Below are 17109 nucleotides of genomic sequence, written 5' to 3' on the forward strand. Positions count from 1 at the left end.
TAGTTCCCATGTTGTTTTTGTCAATAAAACTCACATCCCCTTCTGGGTGTATGAGATGCTGAAAATGTTTGTGAAGTGCTTCTTTCCCTCTTCCCTGTATTTCTTGCTGTTCCCTTCCCTTTCTTTTTCCTTCTCTCCTTCCCCAGGCACAGCAAGGGTGGGAGTAGGGTTGAGCAATTTCCACACTATTTTATCAACTCTATGCCTTTATAATTGTAACTACAACATTTCTCCTTTCCATGTATAGTTCCCCTCTTCTGCAATAGTTGCTTCTCCTTGGAAATGCCTGGTTACTTTAGATCATTGTTCACTTCAGCTTTATTTACTAAACTCCTGTCTACATAGGGTCTTGGGATGGTGGAATTTGTGAGTAGCTTCTGTTGCCCACATGACTTGTGTCCTGTGCTTCATTTCTGGAGTCACTGTTGTACTTAAGAGTCTTCAAGGCCATGGCGCCACACCTTAAGGGATGAAGTCTTCAGGAACTTCTACCTGTGCTTCTATCTGTGCCTCTTCCTTGATCCTTGCACCTCACCAAAGTCCCTCCTCAAGTGTTACCCTCAGTCAAACCCACGTCACTGCCTGACATATCCATAAGAGGCTTCTGATTCAGAGGAAGGGGGGAAAAAAGACAAAGACCCTCAAAGTCAGAGGACTCACATCATGAAAATGTCTGCTTGCAATTTTCTGTAACCATGCATGGTAAATAGTCTATTTTTCTTGTCATGAGAGAGCACATCAAGCTTTGATTACAGTAATAAGGTATCAGCTTTGTGGCACAAAAAAGATGAGAGTTTCAGTGTCTCTCTGCATATACTTTGCCAGTCCAGAATGGAAGAGATTCAGAGCTCTGATGCTGGGATTCAGTGCTCTGTTTCTGGGATTCTAAGAATCTGGCAACAGTGGACTCACCACATTAGTGACTGCCTCTGTAGAAAGAGCTTATCCTCCCAGTGACTCATAGTCCCCACCACTCCCTAGAGTGTTACACCAATCCTGTATTATTTGCTTACAATTCCTATTACGGAACTGTAAAGCCTTCTGTATGCATTTGAGTTTCCAAGATATAACATAATCAATGTGAAATATGAATTCTGTAGCCAAATTTTGCATCTCTTACTAACATTCTAATTTTTGGAAAAGGAGATGTTTTCATCTCCTTCAGATTTAATTCTTAGTAATAGTAAATTACTGATCCAATATCTAATCCATCCTGCAGTTTCTCATATCACTTCCCGGGGTGGAGGGACCAAGGACTCTCTAGGTCCCAGGCAGTAGTGCAGTGATGCACCTAATTTCTTAAAAGAAGCTGAAGAGGAAAATCAACATTTCTTTTCTACTGAATTGTCTAGTCGGTTTGACTTTTCACTGTGGACATGTGACTCCTGCTCTAGAGGTGCTCCTGGCGCAGTGCCAGGACATGGACTCCTAAGCCCCATTGTGCCATATGCTCTGAGGTCTGCCATTCCTCGGGTCACTATTATTGAAGAAGTTAGTCTCTGCTGGCATGGATACTGCTGTCTTCTCCTTTCCAGTCTTGGGAAATTGTTCTCTCTCCTTACACTTCAAGACATTCATTTAGGAGCCTCCCCTGTGGCCTAGGGATTAAGTCTCAGCACTATCACCATGACGGCCTGAGTTGAATCCCTGACCAGGGAGCTACCCCACATATGTCACAGCAGACCTCTCCTGTCTCAAACACTGCTCCTCTTAGGAATGTATTCCAGTTAATCTGCCTGCTCTACTCCCCACTCTGTCTCTGGTAAATCCTCTCACATCTCCCCCTTCCCCTGCACCTCTGGCCTATACCTCAGTTCTTCTACATAAAATAAATAAAATAAAAAAATCTTTTAAAAAAAGACACTCATTTATTTTTGTACCTACGAAATATTAAATCTCATCTTTGGATATGTTCCATACTTTCTCCATTCTTACCAGTAAAAAATCTCTCAAGTGTAAAGACAAACATAAATACCAATAGCCTAGTGATCCACTTGAAACAGAAGAAAAGAATATGCACAGATCTATTGAAAAGAAAACCCAACAAGGACTGTAGACAGGTCTAGACCATATGGAAAACAGTATGAAGTTTTCTAAAAATATTAAAAATAGATCTACCATATGATCCAACAATTCTACTCCTAAGTATCTATCCCTAAAATACCAAAACATTAATTTGAAGGGATAAATGCATGCCTATGTTTGCTGCACCACTATTCACAATAGCCAAGCTATGGAAACAACCTAAATGCCCAAAGACAAATGAGTAGATTTAGACATGACCTATATGCTATATGGAATACTACTCAGCTATTAAAAAAGATGAACTTTTCCCATTTGCACTAACTTGGCTGGAACTGGATGGGATTATGCTAAGTGAAATAAGGAGAATGAAATATCAGATGATTTCACTCACATATGGAATATGGAGAAACAAAGGAATATCCAACTAAACCAAAGCAAACCCTAGAAATCAGTCTGTAGAGTTGAGGCTACCAGATGGGGAATGTGCAGGGTGGAAGAAAGAGATCAAGAGTCCAAAGGATTATGGTGAAGAATGGCAGGTACTGAGGTGGTGGGTGGGGTGTGGTGACCCTGCACCTCTGAATTATTTTTGGTGTTGTAAAATAATCTTTCTCAAAATATGATACATGATGTTCTTAAAGAAATACATGATGTTCTTAAAGAAATAATACAAAAATTGGGCCTCCCTGGTAGCACAGCGGGTTGAGCGCAGTGCTGTGAGCTGTCTGCAGCCTCTGCAGTGCAGGTTCGATTCCCAGCCGGCCAGAGAGAGACCCACATGGCGCAGCAGACCTCTCCTGTCTCGCCCGCTGCTCCCCTTAGCGGTGTCTTCCGGCCGTCTGTGTGTTCTCTCCCCACTCTGTCTCTGGTGAATCCTCTCACCCTCCCATGCCTCTGGCCTGTACCCCAGTTCTTATATAAATAAATAACTCTTTAAAAAATACAAAAGTTGTCTTCTGTTTTAGATTTAAAGGAGTAGAAAATATACATGAAACTCTACTTCTCCATATATGATTCCAACAAAGATCACTTATATTGCAACAATTGAAAAATAAGTTGACACTAAATGTTCTCAGTGCACGGGCACAAATCCCCAACCAAGAAGCTGAAATACTTGGAAACTTTTTGGAAGCTGCTATCTCAGAATTCACCCTGGTTTCTGTCTGCATGGTGGTGATGCCATAGGGAGGGTGGAAGTGGACTGCACATGTGGCTAATGCTCAGGCACAGATTTTAGGGGACTGCTACCTGCTTTTGGAAATCGAGGATTCTGGCCTGCTTGTGTCTAATTGTCATTTCTGAGAATTATATTTACCAAACTGGCATTCATCTGGGAAGGTGGATTTTACTGTTTAGAAAAATGTTACGGATGAAAAATATCATCTGCCTTTTTAGAATTGGAACAAGTTTCAGAAGAGAGCAAAGATTTCTAAAGGGTTCACTTCAGGAAATTACAATACAGTAAGCCCTCACTTAACATTATTGATAGGTTCTTAGAAACTGCTACTTTAAGGGAAATGATGCATAGCAAAACCAATTTGACTCAAGGCTAATTGATATCAGCAAGAATTTAGTTCCTACAGCTGATTATGGTGACAAAAACATCACCAAACTTCTAAATAAAGATTAACACACTTCTAATATTCACTAATCATTTGCATTCATTCATTCATTAATTCATTCACTTTCCAATCTGCTTATTCCAGTTCAGAGTCTCAGGTGGTCAGAACCCATCCAGAAAGCTCAGGAAGCAAGCAGGAAATCAACCCTGGGCAGGATGCCCTTCCACCACAGGGCACATCACACACACCCACATTCATGCCCACAGGGATAATTGAGAGGCCAGTGAATCTCACATGCACATCTTGGGACATGGGAGGAAATTGGGGTACTCAGAAAACTCACACAAATATAGAGAGGAGAACGTGCAAACCCACAGAGAGTAACCTGGCCAGGATTTGATTTTTTTTTTTAAAGATTTATGTATGTATGCATGTATGTATTTATTTATTTTATTTACTTATATAAGCACTGGGTACAGTCAGAAGCGTGGGAGGGTGAGAGGATTCACCAGAGCCAGAGCGGGGAGCAGAGCAGGCAGAAGGACCAAAGTACACTGCTGAGGGGAGCAGCGGGTGGCAGGAGAGGTCTGCGTGCCATGTGGGACCCTCCTCCGGTGGCTGGGGAGTAGCCAGGGATCGAACTGGTGCCGCAGAGGCTGTGGGCAGCTTCGCAACCCAGTGCTCAACCGCTGCGCCACTGGGAAAGCCTCTGATTATTTTTCTTATCAACATTATAACTAAATAACATTTAATGAACTGATGCTATGGGAGGATCTGTGATTGTAATATGACTGTGGGAATTTTCTCAAGACCAATTGATGAGTTCTTCTGGTGGGAAATATTTAGGAATATTCCCTTCCCAAAGTAAGAAACCATAATCTCACTTATGGGAGCAATTCCTATTGTCCTTCTCCACCTCTCTCCATCTACGTGGGCTCACACATACACACACACACACACACACACCACCCTTTATATGAACATGCTCATTATTTGAACATATATCTGTTCTCTTCTGGACAGAAATGCTGCAAGTTAGCATATGGATGTTAAATGTAAACGCAAATGTAATTACTATAAGTTTCTAAATTACACAACTTGCAGTTTATAACGTAAGCTGAGCAGAACTGCATATCTACTCCTCCCACGGGGAGTGTGCATTCTTGGTAACTAGAGGTGCCATTCAGTCATGGCCTTATTGGACAATAGTGTGCTGACAGACTCCCCCCCACCCCCACACAGGCAGCACTGTGAGGTGCTGTTTGACTTTCCAAGGGTGAGAGACACTGGGCTGGTCACCGATTGATTCACTGGCCTCAGGACAGGGCCAGAGCTGCCACATCACCTGAGTGGATGGGGCTGTGGACACTTTTTCTGGGACTAGCAACAGGTCTTGCAGATGTGGCCTCTCAGCAAATGCTTCTTGAGAAATGACTAGAATGAATGAGCACTGAACAATGCAAAGGTGGACAGGACTAGCCAAGATGTTGGGGATGACTCCAACCTGTGTGGGAATCCAAGTTCCTCCACTCTCATGGGCAAGGTATTTATTCTGTCTTGAGTTTGTTCTTTCAAGAATGTGTCATTTGCAGCAACATGGATGGAGCTGGAAGGGATTATGCTCAGTGAAATAAGCCAGAGAGAAAAAGAAATATATTGGGTGGTTATACTCATAGGAGGAATGTAGAGGAACCAAGTAAGGGATCAGGAAAAAAAAGTAATTATAATAAATAAAAAATCAAAATCAATACGCAACTATAAATCAGAGACATTCTGCAGGGGAAGAGGAGAGAGAGGGCTCAAAACAGGGGAGGGAAGAGCACAAGGGACTACGGTGATGGGTCACGGGTGAATTGGTGGTGGGAATTTCACGGGGACTACACCTGAGAGAAAGCGTACATTGTACAAAGATGAAGAATGCTGTAAAAAATATATAAAATTAATAAAAAACAATGTGGTAAGGATCAAATATTACACTTGTAAAGTGCTTACATTATGTTCTCAGCAGGTATATGATGAATGCTAAATGAATGAGTACCTTTTATTTCTATATCATGTTTAGATGATTGAAAACATCTTTTTTTTTTTTTTTAAGATTTGTTTATTTATTTATACAAGCACTGGGTACAGTCAGAAGCGCGGGAGGGTGAGAGAATTCACCAGAGCCAGAGCGGGGAGCAGAGCAGGCAGAAGGACCAAAGTACACTGCTGAGGGGAGCAGCGGGCACGGCAGGAGAGGTCTGTCGCGCCATGTGGGACCCTCACCCGGTGGCAGGGGATTGAACAGGCGCTGCAGAGGCTGCGGGCAGCTTCGCAAGCCAGCGCTCAACCGCTGCGCCACCAGGGAGGCCCGAAAACATCTTTTATTTAAGTACCCTTAATCTGAAATATAACCTGAGAGATCATTAAATAGTTACCAGAAAGTTTTAGATATATTAATGAATTAAAGATCTGTGCTGAATAGTCTAGTCATGATGTTAATTAACAGTGGTGACCACAGCATTTACTGTTCTCACTGACTCACTGTGCATCTTGTCTGGTACTCGGGACCTGTCATGGATTGCTTCATTGCTTTTACAACAGCTTGGTGAGGGACGTGCATTACACCTTTGCTTTACAGGCAAGGAAACTGAGAGTCAGGGTCCTGGTGGCGCAAGGGGTTAAGCATTAGCGCTATGACGCTGTCCACAACACTGCAGCACGAGTTCGAGTTCATTCCCCTGCCAGGGAGTTAACCCACATGGCGTGTCAGACCTCTCCCGTCTTGCCTGCTGCTCCCCTCAGCAGTGTATTTCAGTCAGTCTGCCTGTTCTGTTCCCCATTCTGTCTCTGGTGAATCCTCTCACCCCCCACACCATTGACCTGCACCCCAGCTTTTGTATGCATAAATAAATCTTTAAAAAAAAAAAGAAAACAGTCAGACAAATTAAGGGGCTGTGCAATCATACACCTTACATATGACAAGTCAAAGCTCAAACTCAAGTCTTCCCCATCACAGACACCAAGTTGCCAAACTTTTCACTGCTTTCCACAAAATCATAACTTTGAACCCAAGGAAACCACACATAAACACACATCTTTTTATGTTTTATTTGGATTTCTTGGTTCAAGAATTACACACTAGCCAACATTATTATATATTTACATGCTGGAACTGGTTGTAATAAGTTTAAATTCAAGAAAATAATTCTTATGTGCTACTCATTTATAATCCTCATTTTTTACTATCTCGTGTATCCCAGAGATTTTAGTAGTCCTGTTTTTAGAAAGACATGAAAATAGATGCAATGATATCCACTTGTGGTCTGCATTTTCTAGCCATTGGAAAATGTGCATTATGTGCATATTAAGAAAGGCTACAAGGTAATTAGTAAGGCTGATAATCACTACATTGTGAAGAAACTCCAATATCACTTTTTTAGAAAAAGACAATTGAGAACTGTGCAGGGACAATATTCATAACAGAACTATTTAAACACCCATGCAAATAAAAATTTTAAAAAGTTATGGAATTTAAATCATTTGCAACTTTGAATTATGTTAAAAAGAACCCTGGTTGAACTCGAATTTTGAACTGAAAGGGAAAAGAAACAGCTGATCAGACTGCTGACTTGCTTCGGATAGAGAAGGACACACAGGGCTGTCGGTCACTGGACATGGGCGAGGAGAGAGACATTTGGTTTTGAAAGCTAAGAAACAGAAAGTTTTCTTTTTCATCACTTTGAAACATATTTATTTTACCACACACACAAAAATTCTCAAAGCAAATGAAAATTTGATGTCATAATTGTGTATATATCTACAGAAATGTGTTATTTCAATTTCCAAATAACTAACATTTAAGAGTGCTGTTGCTTTTTGAAAAATTATTTCTTCAGGGCTGTACCATAATTACCATTCTGTTGGTTCCTTACTAAATTTTACAATGTCCCTAGTGTATTTGGAAAATATTTTTAAACCTTTGGTGTGAAGCAGTGTCTTTATTTTTTCCCCCATTCTAGAGTCTTTGGTTGAAAGGAACAATACTACCTAAGGACAAAATGCTATTTTGTTTTTTTAAAAAAAAAGATCTTCTACTATGTATCATGTGTAGCTAATTCCTGGAGCAAGTGTGAATAATAAGCATTTTTATTTCCTGTAGTGCCATAATTATAAATTTTTACTCTTTGAAAATTGAGATTTAATTTACAACCTGTGGTCTCTTGAACTGACATATAAAAAACTTTTTGTCGGTGATCATTTCTGCTTTTCCAAATTGCCATTCCTCAGGCTATATTTTGATTGTTACATGGACTACATAAGTTGTTACATAAGCACTACCGAGTTTCCATAGAGGGGTTGAGAGTGAAAGAGCAGGCAAGTGAGGGTGTGTGTGTTTGTGAGTGTGTGTGTATGTATGTGAGAGAATGTGTGTGTGATAACAAATTGAAACCCTTCTGTCTGGGATCCCAAATCACTGATGCAAAAGGGTGTTTAAATTACTCTGCTGGGGCACTGCAGTAACTGTACTTAGTAAAAAATAAATAAAAATGAAGAATGAGAAAACGAAAACAATTATTTGTGTCTACTTACTATTCCTTTACAGCATATTTGACTATTTACATAATATTATAACACATCAACGTAAGCCATAAACAGAATTAGCACATTGCCTTACCATAAAATACAAATTAGAAGTTAAAAATATTTAAGAAATCTGTTTTAGTATTTACACACGCTCGGAGAAAGTCATGGCTGCTCACGTTACGTAGACTCTGTACACTTAGCAAAATGGCACGGCTGCTACAATGGAGAGCATTTGCCCAGACCAACATGGTGGGCTTTGGATTTTTTTTTCCTTTTCCTAGGATGATTTTTTTTTTTACATAATTTTTTATTTCCTTAAGACATTTTAGTTTTTAAATCACCAATAGACAATGTTGTTTCATTGAAAAAGAGAGCAAGTAGACAAGCAATGGGAGAGCTAGTTAATTTCTGACGTTCTGAGGTACAGTAACTAATGTGGCGTCGAACTGCACGGTGGTCCATAAGAACGGTAGGCATTGAGTTGCTGATAGAGAAATGTTCAGTACCCTGTATTACTTGTTCCATTATGTTGATCTGTTGGTCGCCAAATTAAAAAGGCTCATACACTGTTTAATGAAGGAAATAAAACATATTAGCTTATTCCTTTTATTTTCCAACATATGAACGCATATATATGTATGTCTGTTTTATGGACCTGTATATACACATATATACATTAGATATGTTGTAAGACCTGTTGTTTGTTGATTGTTCTGCTGTTTTTGTTGATGAGCATGAAGTTCATCATAAAACTGGAACACAGTTACCTATAGAAAATGGAAATTGTCTTAGATGCCAATTTAATGCAGGTCTTTCTTGAAATAAACATGATTTATTTCCCCATTATGTAGTCCACTGAACTTTCTCTATGTGTTGTGCTTTTGTTGGCTGACAGATTTTTTTTTGTTTGTTTGTGTGTGTGAATGTTCCTAATGCTAGAATGCAAAGTCTTTTGGTTCATAAACCATTTTTATTATTTTTTTACTTAGCACTGCTTTTGAAGAAATGAGAATAGGTCTAGATGGCACTGCTTAAGTCTTGTCCCTGTTATTAAATTGCAGTAGAAAGAATTGTAACATTCCTTATGCAAACACATGATTATGTTGCATGAGTTTTCAATTCTGAGAATGCATTTCATACCTACTAGCAGTCATGTACAATATATATACATATTTAGATCAAAGGTTTCATTTAGACTGTGCATTTTAGAGTCAGAATTTGCCTATGAATTTCACAAAGATGAAAAAACACCTTAATTGCTGGCTATCTGGCTACTTTATAATAAAAAGAAAAAACTCTACATATATGTATAAATTGATAGCAATACCATATCAGAATTGCCAAAACACACTTTTGTGGTCCTTAATTTTAACCACTGGCTATCCAGCTGACTGGTCACTTACATAATCTAGCACCCTTCCAGGGCCCTCCCCCGACGTGGTGACTACAATGCAATTCAACTACAGTAAACACAGAGCATAAGAATAAATTCTACATCAACTGTTATCTCTAGGCAGGATGAGTGAGCTGTTTCTACCTACATGGTTACTGAATGCCATGTTCCAAGGTCCCATTCCAGCACATCTGTTCCAAGGTCCCATTTTTCTTTTATATTTTTTCCTTATCACCGAGAAAAGAAATAAAGCCTATGTCATATGCTTTTGAGATTCATGCTACAAAGTTGCTTCTTTCCACATTGAGCTAAATTACTGACTTTCCGGGACATCAGAATTTTGTTGTAACCATAAATGACAATATCAAGGATTTTTATGGCTTTTACGATAATCGCAAATAAGAGCCCACTTCTATAGAACTGGGCTCTGAGTTGTCTCCAGAAAAGACCTTTCCAGAATGGCATTTGGGAATTGTGCACCTGAGTTATTGATATGCTCTTGTCTGATGTTTTCTATTTAAACTTGACCTCCTGACAAGGGCAAGGCGCTTTTATTAGTGTGATGCCCATGTACTTGCCTAGGAGAAAGAGTGTCCCTAGAGAAACTGGAGGAATTTCTACTCTAAGCCCATGGGTAGAAACTCAGCTGGATTCTGCCCAAAGAGCATCTATTCAGAGGTGTTCAAGTGCATTAATGTAACACAAGGGCCATAGTTTCCTAAGCTGGTGAACAACAAAATACTATCCCATATTGGGACAAATTCAAGAAACTGAGTGTTAAACCTTTTAGATGTTGTTGTGCTCTAAAAGTTGGAATGGAATAGCAGGATTCCATCACATTCCAAGCTACTAAATTATCAGGGGAAGAAAAACATACCTTTATTCACAGGCAAATACTGGCCATACTTACTTTGCCCAGTTAAGGAAGCTACTCTAAAGTGTGATTGCTTTTTTTTTTTTAATAGATAGCAAAGTCATCTTCTGAGAAAAAGTTTCAGCAAATCTAATTTAAGGAAATTTGAGCAATTTGTTATTTTCTTCAAGTAAAGCAAAATATGAACCTTACACCAATAGAAATATATTAGCTTATTCTCTTTTCTGCCCAACATGTGAATGCATCTGTCTGATTAGTATAGATAGAAACATGAAGACATCATTGAAAAAACAGAGTAAGAACCATATATCAATGCCTGCCTGGTGATCAGTCATATAATTTTCTGCATTGTCAATGGAGGCTCGTCACAGACATCACGTTAATGTGGCCTTGTAGTCATCCTATGTTCTACTAGTTTCCATGCTTCCCTTCCTTAGGCAGACTGTGGAACCACAAGCAGCACACCCCTGAAAATGCTAACCCAACAAACCCACAAACTGACTTGTGAACATCATCCTTGAAGTCTTGTTTGCTATGCAAAAGACTAAGGTGAATTTCCTTGCACATAAAGCAATACAGCTCACTCTGCCTTACTTAGTCTGTCAACCAAGAATATAAACAGAATTTTAGCAGGAAGAAAAGGTGGACAGGACCATTAAAACCTTAAAGGAACAAATTCTTCTTTTAACATGTCCTATTAAATTAATAAATAAACTTAAGAGGGAAAGGTTGCAGAGACAGCTGGTGTCGTCTAAAAAAAGCAACCTGTTTGTTAGTGTCATCTGTGGTCTGCATTAGTCTAGTTGAATGACTTCCAATGTAGCCAACATCAAACACACTTCTAATTTTTCTAGCTACTATTATTTTTTTTGGGTTTTGTTTGTTTAGTAAACAATGAAATATTATTTAGCATGCTTGTGAGGTTGGAAGTAAAAAAAAAAAAAAGAACTGTCTCCTTCTACCTTTGCCACTGAACACAGTATGAAAAGACCAGAAGCATGGGGCTGAGAAGGGTGGTACTGCTGGCTTGTTCAAGTTTGTCACAACAGTCCTTTCTGGATTTCCCAATCTGCCCTGGGTTGTTAACCTTTATTTCAACCACCCAGAAAACAGCTTGTTAGAAAAACTTCTTTGGCCACCATTCATGATACCATTCAGAAGTCTCCCCATCTCTAAATGCCAAAATGGAAAATGTCATGGGCTTAGGCAAACAGAGACAGGTCAAACTGGTTTCCTGAGTCTCGGTCTGGATATTCCCTGTCCTGTGTGATCTACATGAGAACCTTCTAGAATCCAGTGGGAATTATCTTCCTGTCATGCCATCATCACCGTAACAAGATGGGTCTAGAGCAGCCTCAGCAAGTATGGTAGATAGTGCCTTATAAGCACAGTGCCATCTCAATAGCAGCCGACCTTGAGAATAAAGATGGTAAGGATCTGGACATGTCCACTTCTCAGTGAAATGACTGACCATGCTACTGAGCCTTCTAAGAATAGCTTGAAATAATCCCTTTCTCCCCAGGCTGCCTACTAAGCAGACATATGCTCAGATTCCGTCTTGCCTGCACGTGCGCCAATCACTTGCATGGTAACTGGAATGCCACAAGGACCTGAGTGTATCTGTTACTTAGCAGAAGCAACCCAAATGGTATGGAATGGACCAGAGGATAGGCCAGCAACTAAGGTATTTTAGCATCCCTTTTGTCCTGGATGAATGTGTTTTCCAAGTCCTACATCAGGCTGTACAACTGATTTGAGGAGGAATCCAGTCCTTGCTTCCCAGGGGAGGCTATGTTTTAGTTCACATAGTAAAGCCAATAGACGATGTTGAAGAAGGAAAAAACCACCGGGAAGAATATGCGGGACCACCGGTCTATGGCGTTCACATCAGTCAAGTCGGGGATGGTGATTTTCAGCTGGGAGGCGCGTCTCCGCAGGCGGCTTTTCTTCTGTGCCATGTGTCGTTCTAGAGCGTTTCGGCCAAAACTGTGCCTGGGCAGCCCGGCTTTCCGGTACTGGATGCTGGAGGCATCGTAGGCTAGCATGGTGCTCCTGGGGTCTCCAAGCCCCATCACCGCCTCCGAAGTGGCCATCTCATTCTTTATCTCCAGGGTGCTCAGCAAGATGTTCTCATGAGGGTCCATCTGTGAGGGAGAAGAATCGAATCAGACAATCAAAAGAGGAAGTTGATTTATTTACTTATTTTTAATTGAAACGCTGGTTTACAACACTGTACATGATTCAGAGGTATAGGGTCACACATTTTTACATGCTTCATTTCTCTCATCTTACATAATTCCTTACATCTTTTTTTAAAAAAATTGAAGTAGAGTTGACATACTACTTTATAGTAGTTTCAGGTGTAAGACATAATGATTTGACATTTTTGTCAATGCAAAATGATGGCCATGGTGTAAGTCTCTGTCCCACGTATTCTCAGTCGGTTTTTAAATTGGCGATCCAACATGACTGCCTCTGGACACCATGTGCACACCACATTCCTGCGACTTATTTATTTTATAGCTGGAATTGTGAACCTCCTCGTTCCTTCTACCCATTTTACCCCCCATCCCTCCTCTCTGGTAACCCCCAATCTGTTCTCTGGATAGCTGAGACTATAAAACAATAAGCCTTTCTTGGTCCTTTTTTTCCATTTTTATTGTTTGTTAGAATTTATTTATTTTTTATTTTTGTAATTTTTTAATGAAGGAACATTGCATTATAACATTATAAGGCTTTCAGGTATGCATCATTCAAAACCAACCTGTGTACACGCTGCCTTAAGGTCACCATTACAAGTCCGAGTCTAGCTTTCCTCGTATCATTGTTCCCTTTGTCTTGATTTCCTCATCCCTCTTCCCTTTCTCCTCTGGAACCACTCATTTCGTCTCACAGTGTAAAAGCTTGTGTTTTTTTTTTTTTATTTACTTCATTCATTTGGCTTCTTTGTATACCCCTTAAAAGTGAAAGCACATGGTGTTCATGCTTCTGTCTGACTTTCTCACGATGTGTAATATCCTCTAGGTCCATCCAGGTTGTTGCAAATGGCAGAATTTCATCTATTTTTCTTTATATAGCTGATTAGTTTTCCATTGTATAGACATTTCACCTCTCTTTATCCCATCATCTGTTAATGAGCACTTGGGTTGTTTCTAGTCCCTGGCTATTGTCAACAGTGCTATCATAAATATGGGGGTGCACATATCTTTCCAAATTGCTGCCTTTCTAATTTTTTTGATAAATATCTTAAAGTGGGATAACTGGATCATATGGAATTTCTCTTTTTAACTTTTTGAGTACACTTCAGATTGGTCTCCTGTTGGCACATATGCACAGGGCACTATCGCATGTGGTTGAAGTAGTGTCCACTCAGTGGTTAAGAGAACTCTCTTTGCAGTCAGTTATCTAAATCTGAATTATGACTCTGCCACAAAAGCTATGTGAATTTCAGTTTCTTCATTTAGTAAATGAACATAAAAATCCAACCCCATAGGAATTGCTGTAATTATAACAGACCATTCCAAGTACCTTTTCTATTATTTCTACTTAGGATATGCAGGTAATAGATCATAGGATATACAGTCTTGTAAGGTTGGCCTGGGTTCAAGCCCCATCACACTGGTCAAGTCTATCAAATTCCGTAAGTCTGTTTGCTCACTCAGGGCTACTGTCAGGATGACATGAGACGATACTCAGGAAAACTGCACAAGGACTCTTCTCAGTAAGCTTTCAATAAAACGTTTTCTTAGTGAAGTTAGTCAGTTCATAACTTGATATAAACAAATAATAATTAAACTCTATTAGGTATGAAATAGTTTTAGGGGATTAATTACTGATCTATGCCCACAATTGTCATCTAATTACAATGACTTAATGATGAAACTAGATCTAAAAACAGTAGGTAACATTTATTAAACACATACTACATGGTTTTCTCTATATACCATATATTCTCTTTATATTTGTGATATATACCAGAAACCTTTATTTAATCACATCATTTAATGAATGCTTAAATGTGCAGGGTCAATATAATAAGGTGTAAGCATTCTGAACACAAGGGAGGGAAGAAAACAAGGGACTACAGCAGTGGTTCACGGATGATATGGTGATGAGGGAAATAAGGTGACTACACCTGAGGGAGAAACTAATTACTATAAAAAATGAACAATGATTAAGAAAATAAGTGTAGAAAAAAAGAATAGTTTTGAATAACATATATGTAGGCAATATGTGACCTGTCAAAATGCAGTAGAATTTGAAAGTAACACATGGACAGACTGTGGACGTGGAGGGGTGAGTGGGTGAGAGACTGACTGGAGAGGGAAGAAAAGAAGACAGAACTAGCAAGAGAGCTTTCTGATACCGGGGAGGGGTCTGTGGTGGCCAGGCGCATAGGGCGACCCTTTCTCTCTTAGATGATGCTTCTTGGCAATTAAAACTAAAGGATAAATGCTGGTATTATGAGTGTAATTATTGAATGATTATGTATTGTTTTTTGTTTTATTAAGAAGGAAAGATTTGTGTGTCTTGTTTTTAAAAGGCCACAATTGCTATAGATAATAAAACCTAGCTGTAACACATTATCATTAATAAGAGAGTATATTTATTTTGGTAGAGTCAGGATATACCAATTACCAGTAAATTATTAAATAAAGGAAAAGATAACCAATGATGAGTGCTGAAGATATATGGAAGCAAGCACTATAACCAAACACTTAATTGGGAGATACAATACTTTAAGCTTTATGAATTATGCAGAAGGCAAAAAAGAATGTTGCTAAGATTATATATTAACAATTAGCTTTCAGATGTGCTTTAATGACCCTGTATTATAAATTCAAATCTAACATGTTTTTGAGAAATAGAAGCTATAAAATATGCTGGGACATAATAATTGACCAATTAATCTCTACCCACGAATCGGACATTGTGTCTGTTTGGTTTATGGTAGCATTTTGCTTAGTAGAAATATTAAACAAGTATATCTTTAAGATTAATTTTAAAAGTGGGTAAGATTTAGAAGTGAACCCCCATAAATGTTGAAACACTTCTATCAAGGAAGAGGCAGGAAACAGCTCTGCTGATGGGTTCAGTGGCCCCCATGAGGAAAACAAATATTTCATGTCATCTATTGTGTGTTAGTGCCTTGCAGAAACTGACTCACTGAAGGCTCACAACCATCCTTTGAGAAGGAATCTATTCCCTAGGCTGTAGGTGAGGGTTTTACCAAATATCCCAAAGTCACATACTTACAAAATGGTGGAGTGTTATTTATGGGGGGCGTGGGGGGCAGGGGTGTGATTTTCCAACATTATGAAAAAGCAGAGCTCGTGGAAGTGAGAACCCTCTCATCCCCTGTTATTTCATAATTGTAATTTCTGGTTCTGCTCTGAGTGGTTGCCAAAAATTTAACTACTCAGGAATTAGCATTTTGGCAAAAATTTCCTGGACCACTCTGTGTGACGATGACCAGGATATTTGCCTTTCTGTTGAGCAAATGTAATAAGGACAGTTAGGAATATACACCTGACCTGACTGAGTTAAAATCAGAAACCAATGGCAAACATAATAAATGTAATGGACCGAGCTAGTAGTAAGAGAACCTGTTCTAAATTTAGAACAAATGATTCTTGGATAATTCACATTTTCTTTGTGGTTTTTATTTCCTATGAAATTCAAGATTTGAAAGATCATCCCTGAAACCTTTATATTTATTTATTTATTTATTTGTTTGTTTGTTTGTTTGTTTATTTTACCTCACAACTGGAAACAGGTATTGATTGGGAATCATTGTGTATCTATGCTGGGTCAAATAGCATGACCAAAGTGGTGAGGGAGGTGGTGTGTCTACTGGTTTCCATGACACTCACAGTTTCCAGAAAGGTTATTGGATTTGGAGCCAAGAGGTTGGATTCTACCTCCTCCCTTGTTATTTCTGACCTTGGAAAAGGGAGTCAGTTCCTGTAAATCTTGGTTTCTTTGACTGTAGCAATCGGGTTTGGAGAAATTAATGGAGATTGAATAAATGGGAAGAACTTGGGAAAGCAAAGCCCTATGAACACTGGTGGCTTGGCATGCTATGAATCCAGCAGAGTAAATACAGACTTGTATGATGGTAAAACACAATTAGTACCTATGCCCCAAGGAGGAGGAAGTTGGTTGCTCTTGTAGTATCTGAGTGGATATGGGTGATGAGCTTTCTGTGGGTGAGCATGCTCATCTTAAGACCAGTGGGGATAGATATTTAGAGGCTGAAGTAGAGAGTGCAATGGGGGTGAGGTATACTGAACCTCTGTATCCATTTATGAAGCACTACTCCTGGGTATCTATCTTATTGCCTCAGGACACTTCATTTTCAAAATAGGATACTCAAACAGTCTCATTTCTAATAATTACTAGTCAAGGAATAAACTAACCTGATAAACTAATAAAAAATTTAATAACGTTTTCTCAAAGGTCCCATAACCATGCAGCTGTGCAGTGAAAAGGGACAAAGTATATCCATCTTTATTTCTCATTTTCCTCTCACTTAACAGAGACATGGAGAAGGCTCAGTCTGGCTGTGGCTTACTGGTTGTATATCAGAGTGAAAACCTGAGGTACTCCTCTCATTGTCCTGCCCTGTTCTTCACTGAAGGACCAGTGTTCTACATCTTTGTCTTATCTTCTTCCTACAAAGTCTCCCA

The 17109-nt window shown here is 39.3% G+C and overlaps 1 protein-coding gene across 2 annotated transcripts in view; it reads right to left on the reverse strand.

Moving 5' to 3' along the window:
* Positions 1–6740: 6740 nt before the first annotated feature.
* Positions 6741–17109, reverse strand: part of GABRB2 (gamma-aminobutyric acid type A receptor subunit beta2) — a 230187-nt gene continuing 219818 nt past the window's right edge. For both annotated transcript variants that reach the window (XM_037500281.2, XM_054691147.1), the window contains one exon: positions 6741–12564. In XM_037500281.2, coding sequence (XP_037356178.1) covers positions 12217–12564 — 348 coding nt within the window. In that variant the 3' untranslated portion in view covers positions 6741–12216. The remainder of the gene's footprint in view (positions 12565–17109) is intronic.

This window comes from Talpa occidentalis, unplaced genomic scaffold (genome assembly GCF_014898055.3).
Source record: "Talpa occidentalis isolate TD23 unplaced genomic scaffold, MPIMG_talOcc4v2.1 talOcc4.9, whole genome shotgun sequence".
Lineage (NCBI taxonomy): Eukaryota > Metazoa > Chordata > Mammalia > Eulipotyphla > Talpidae > Talpa > Talpa occidentalis.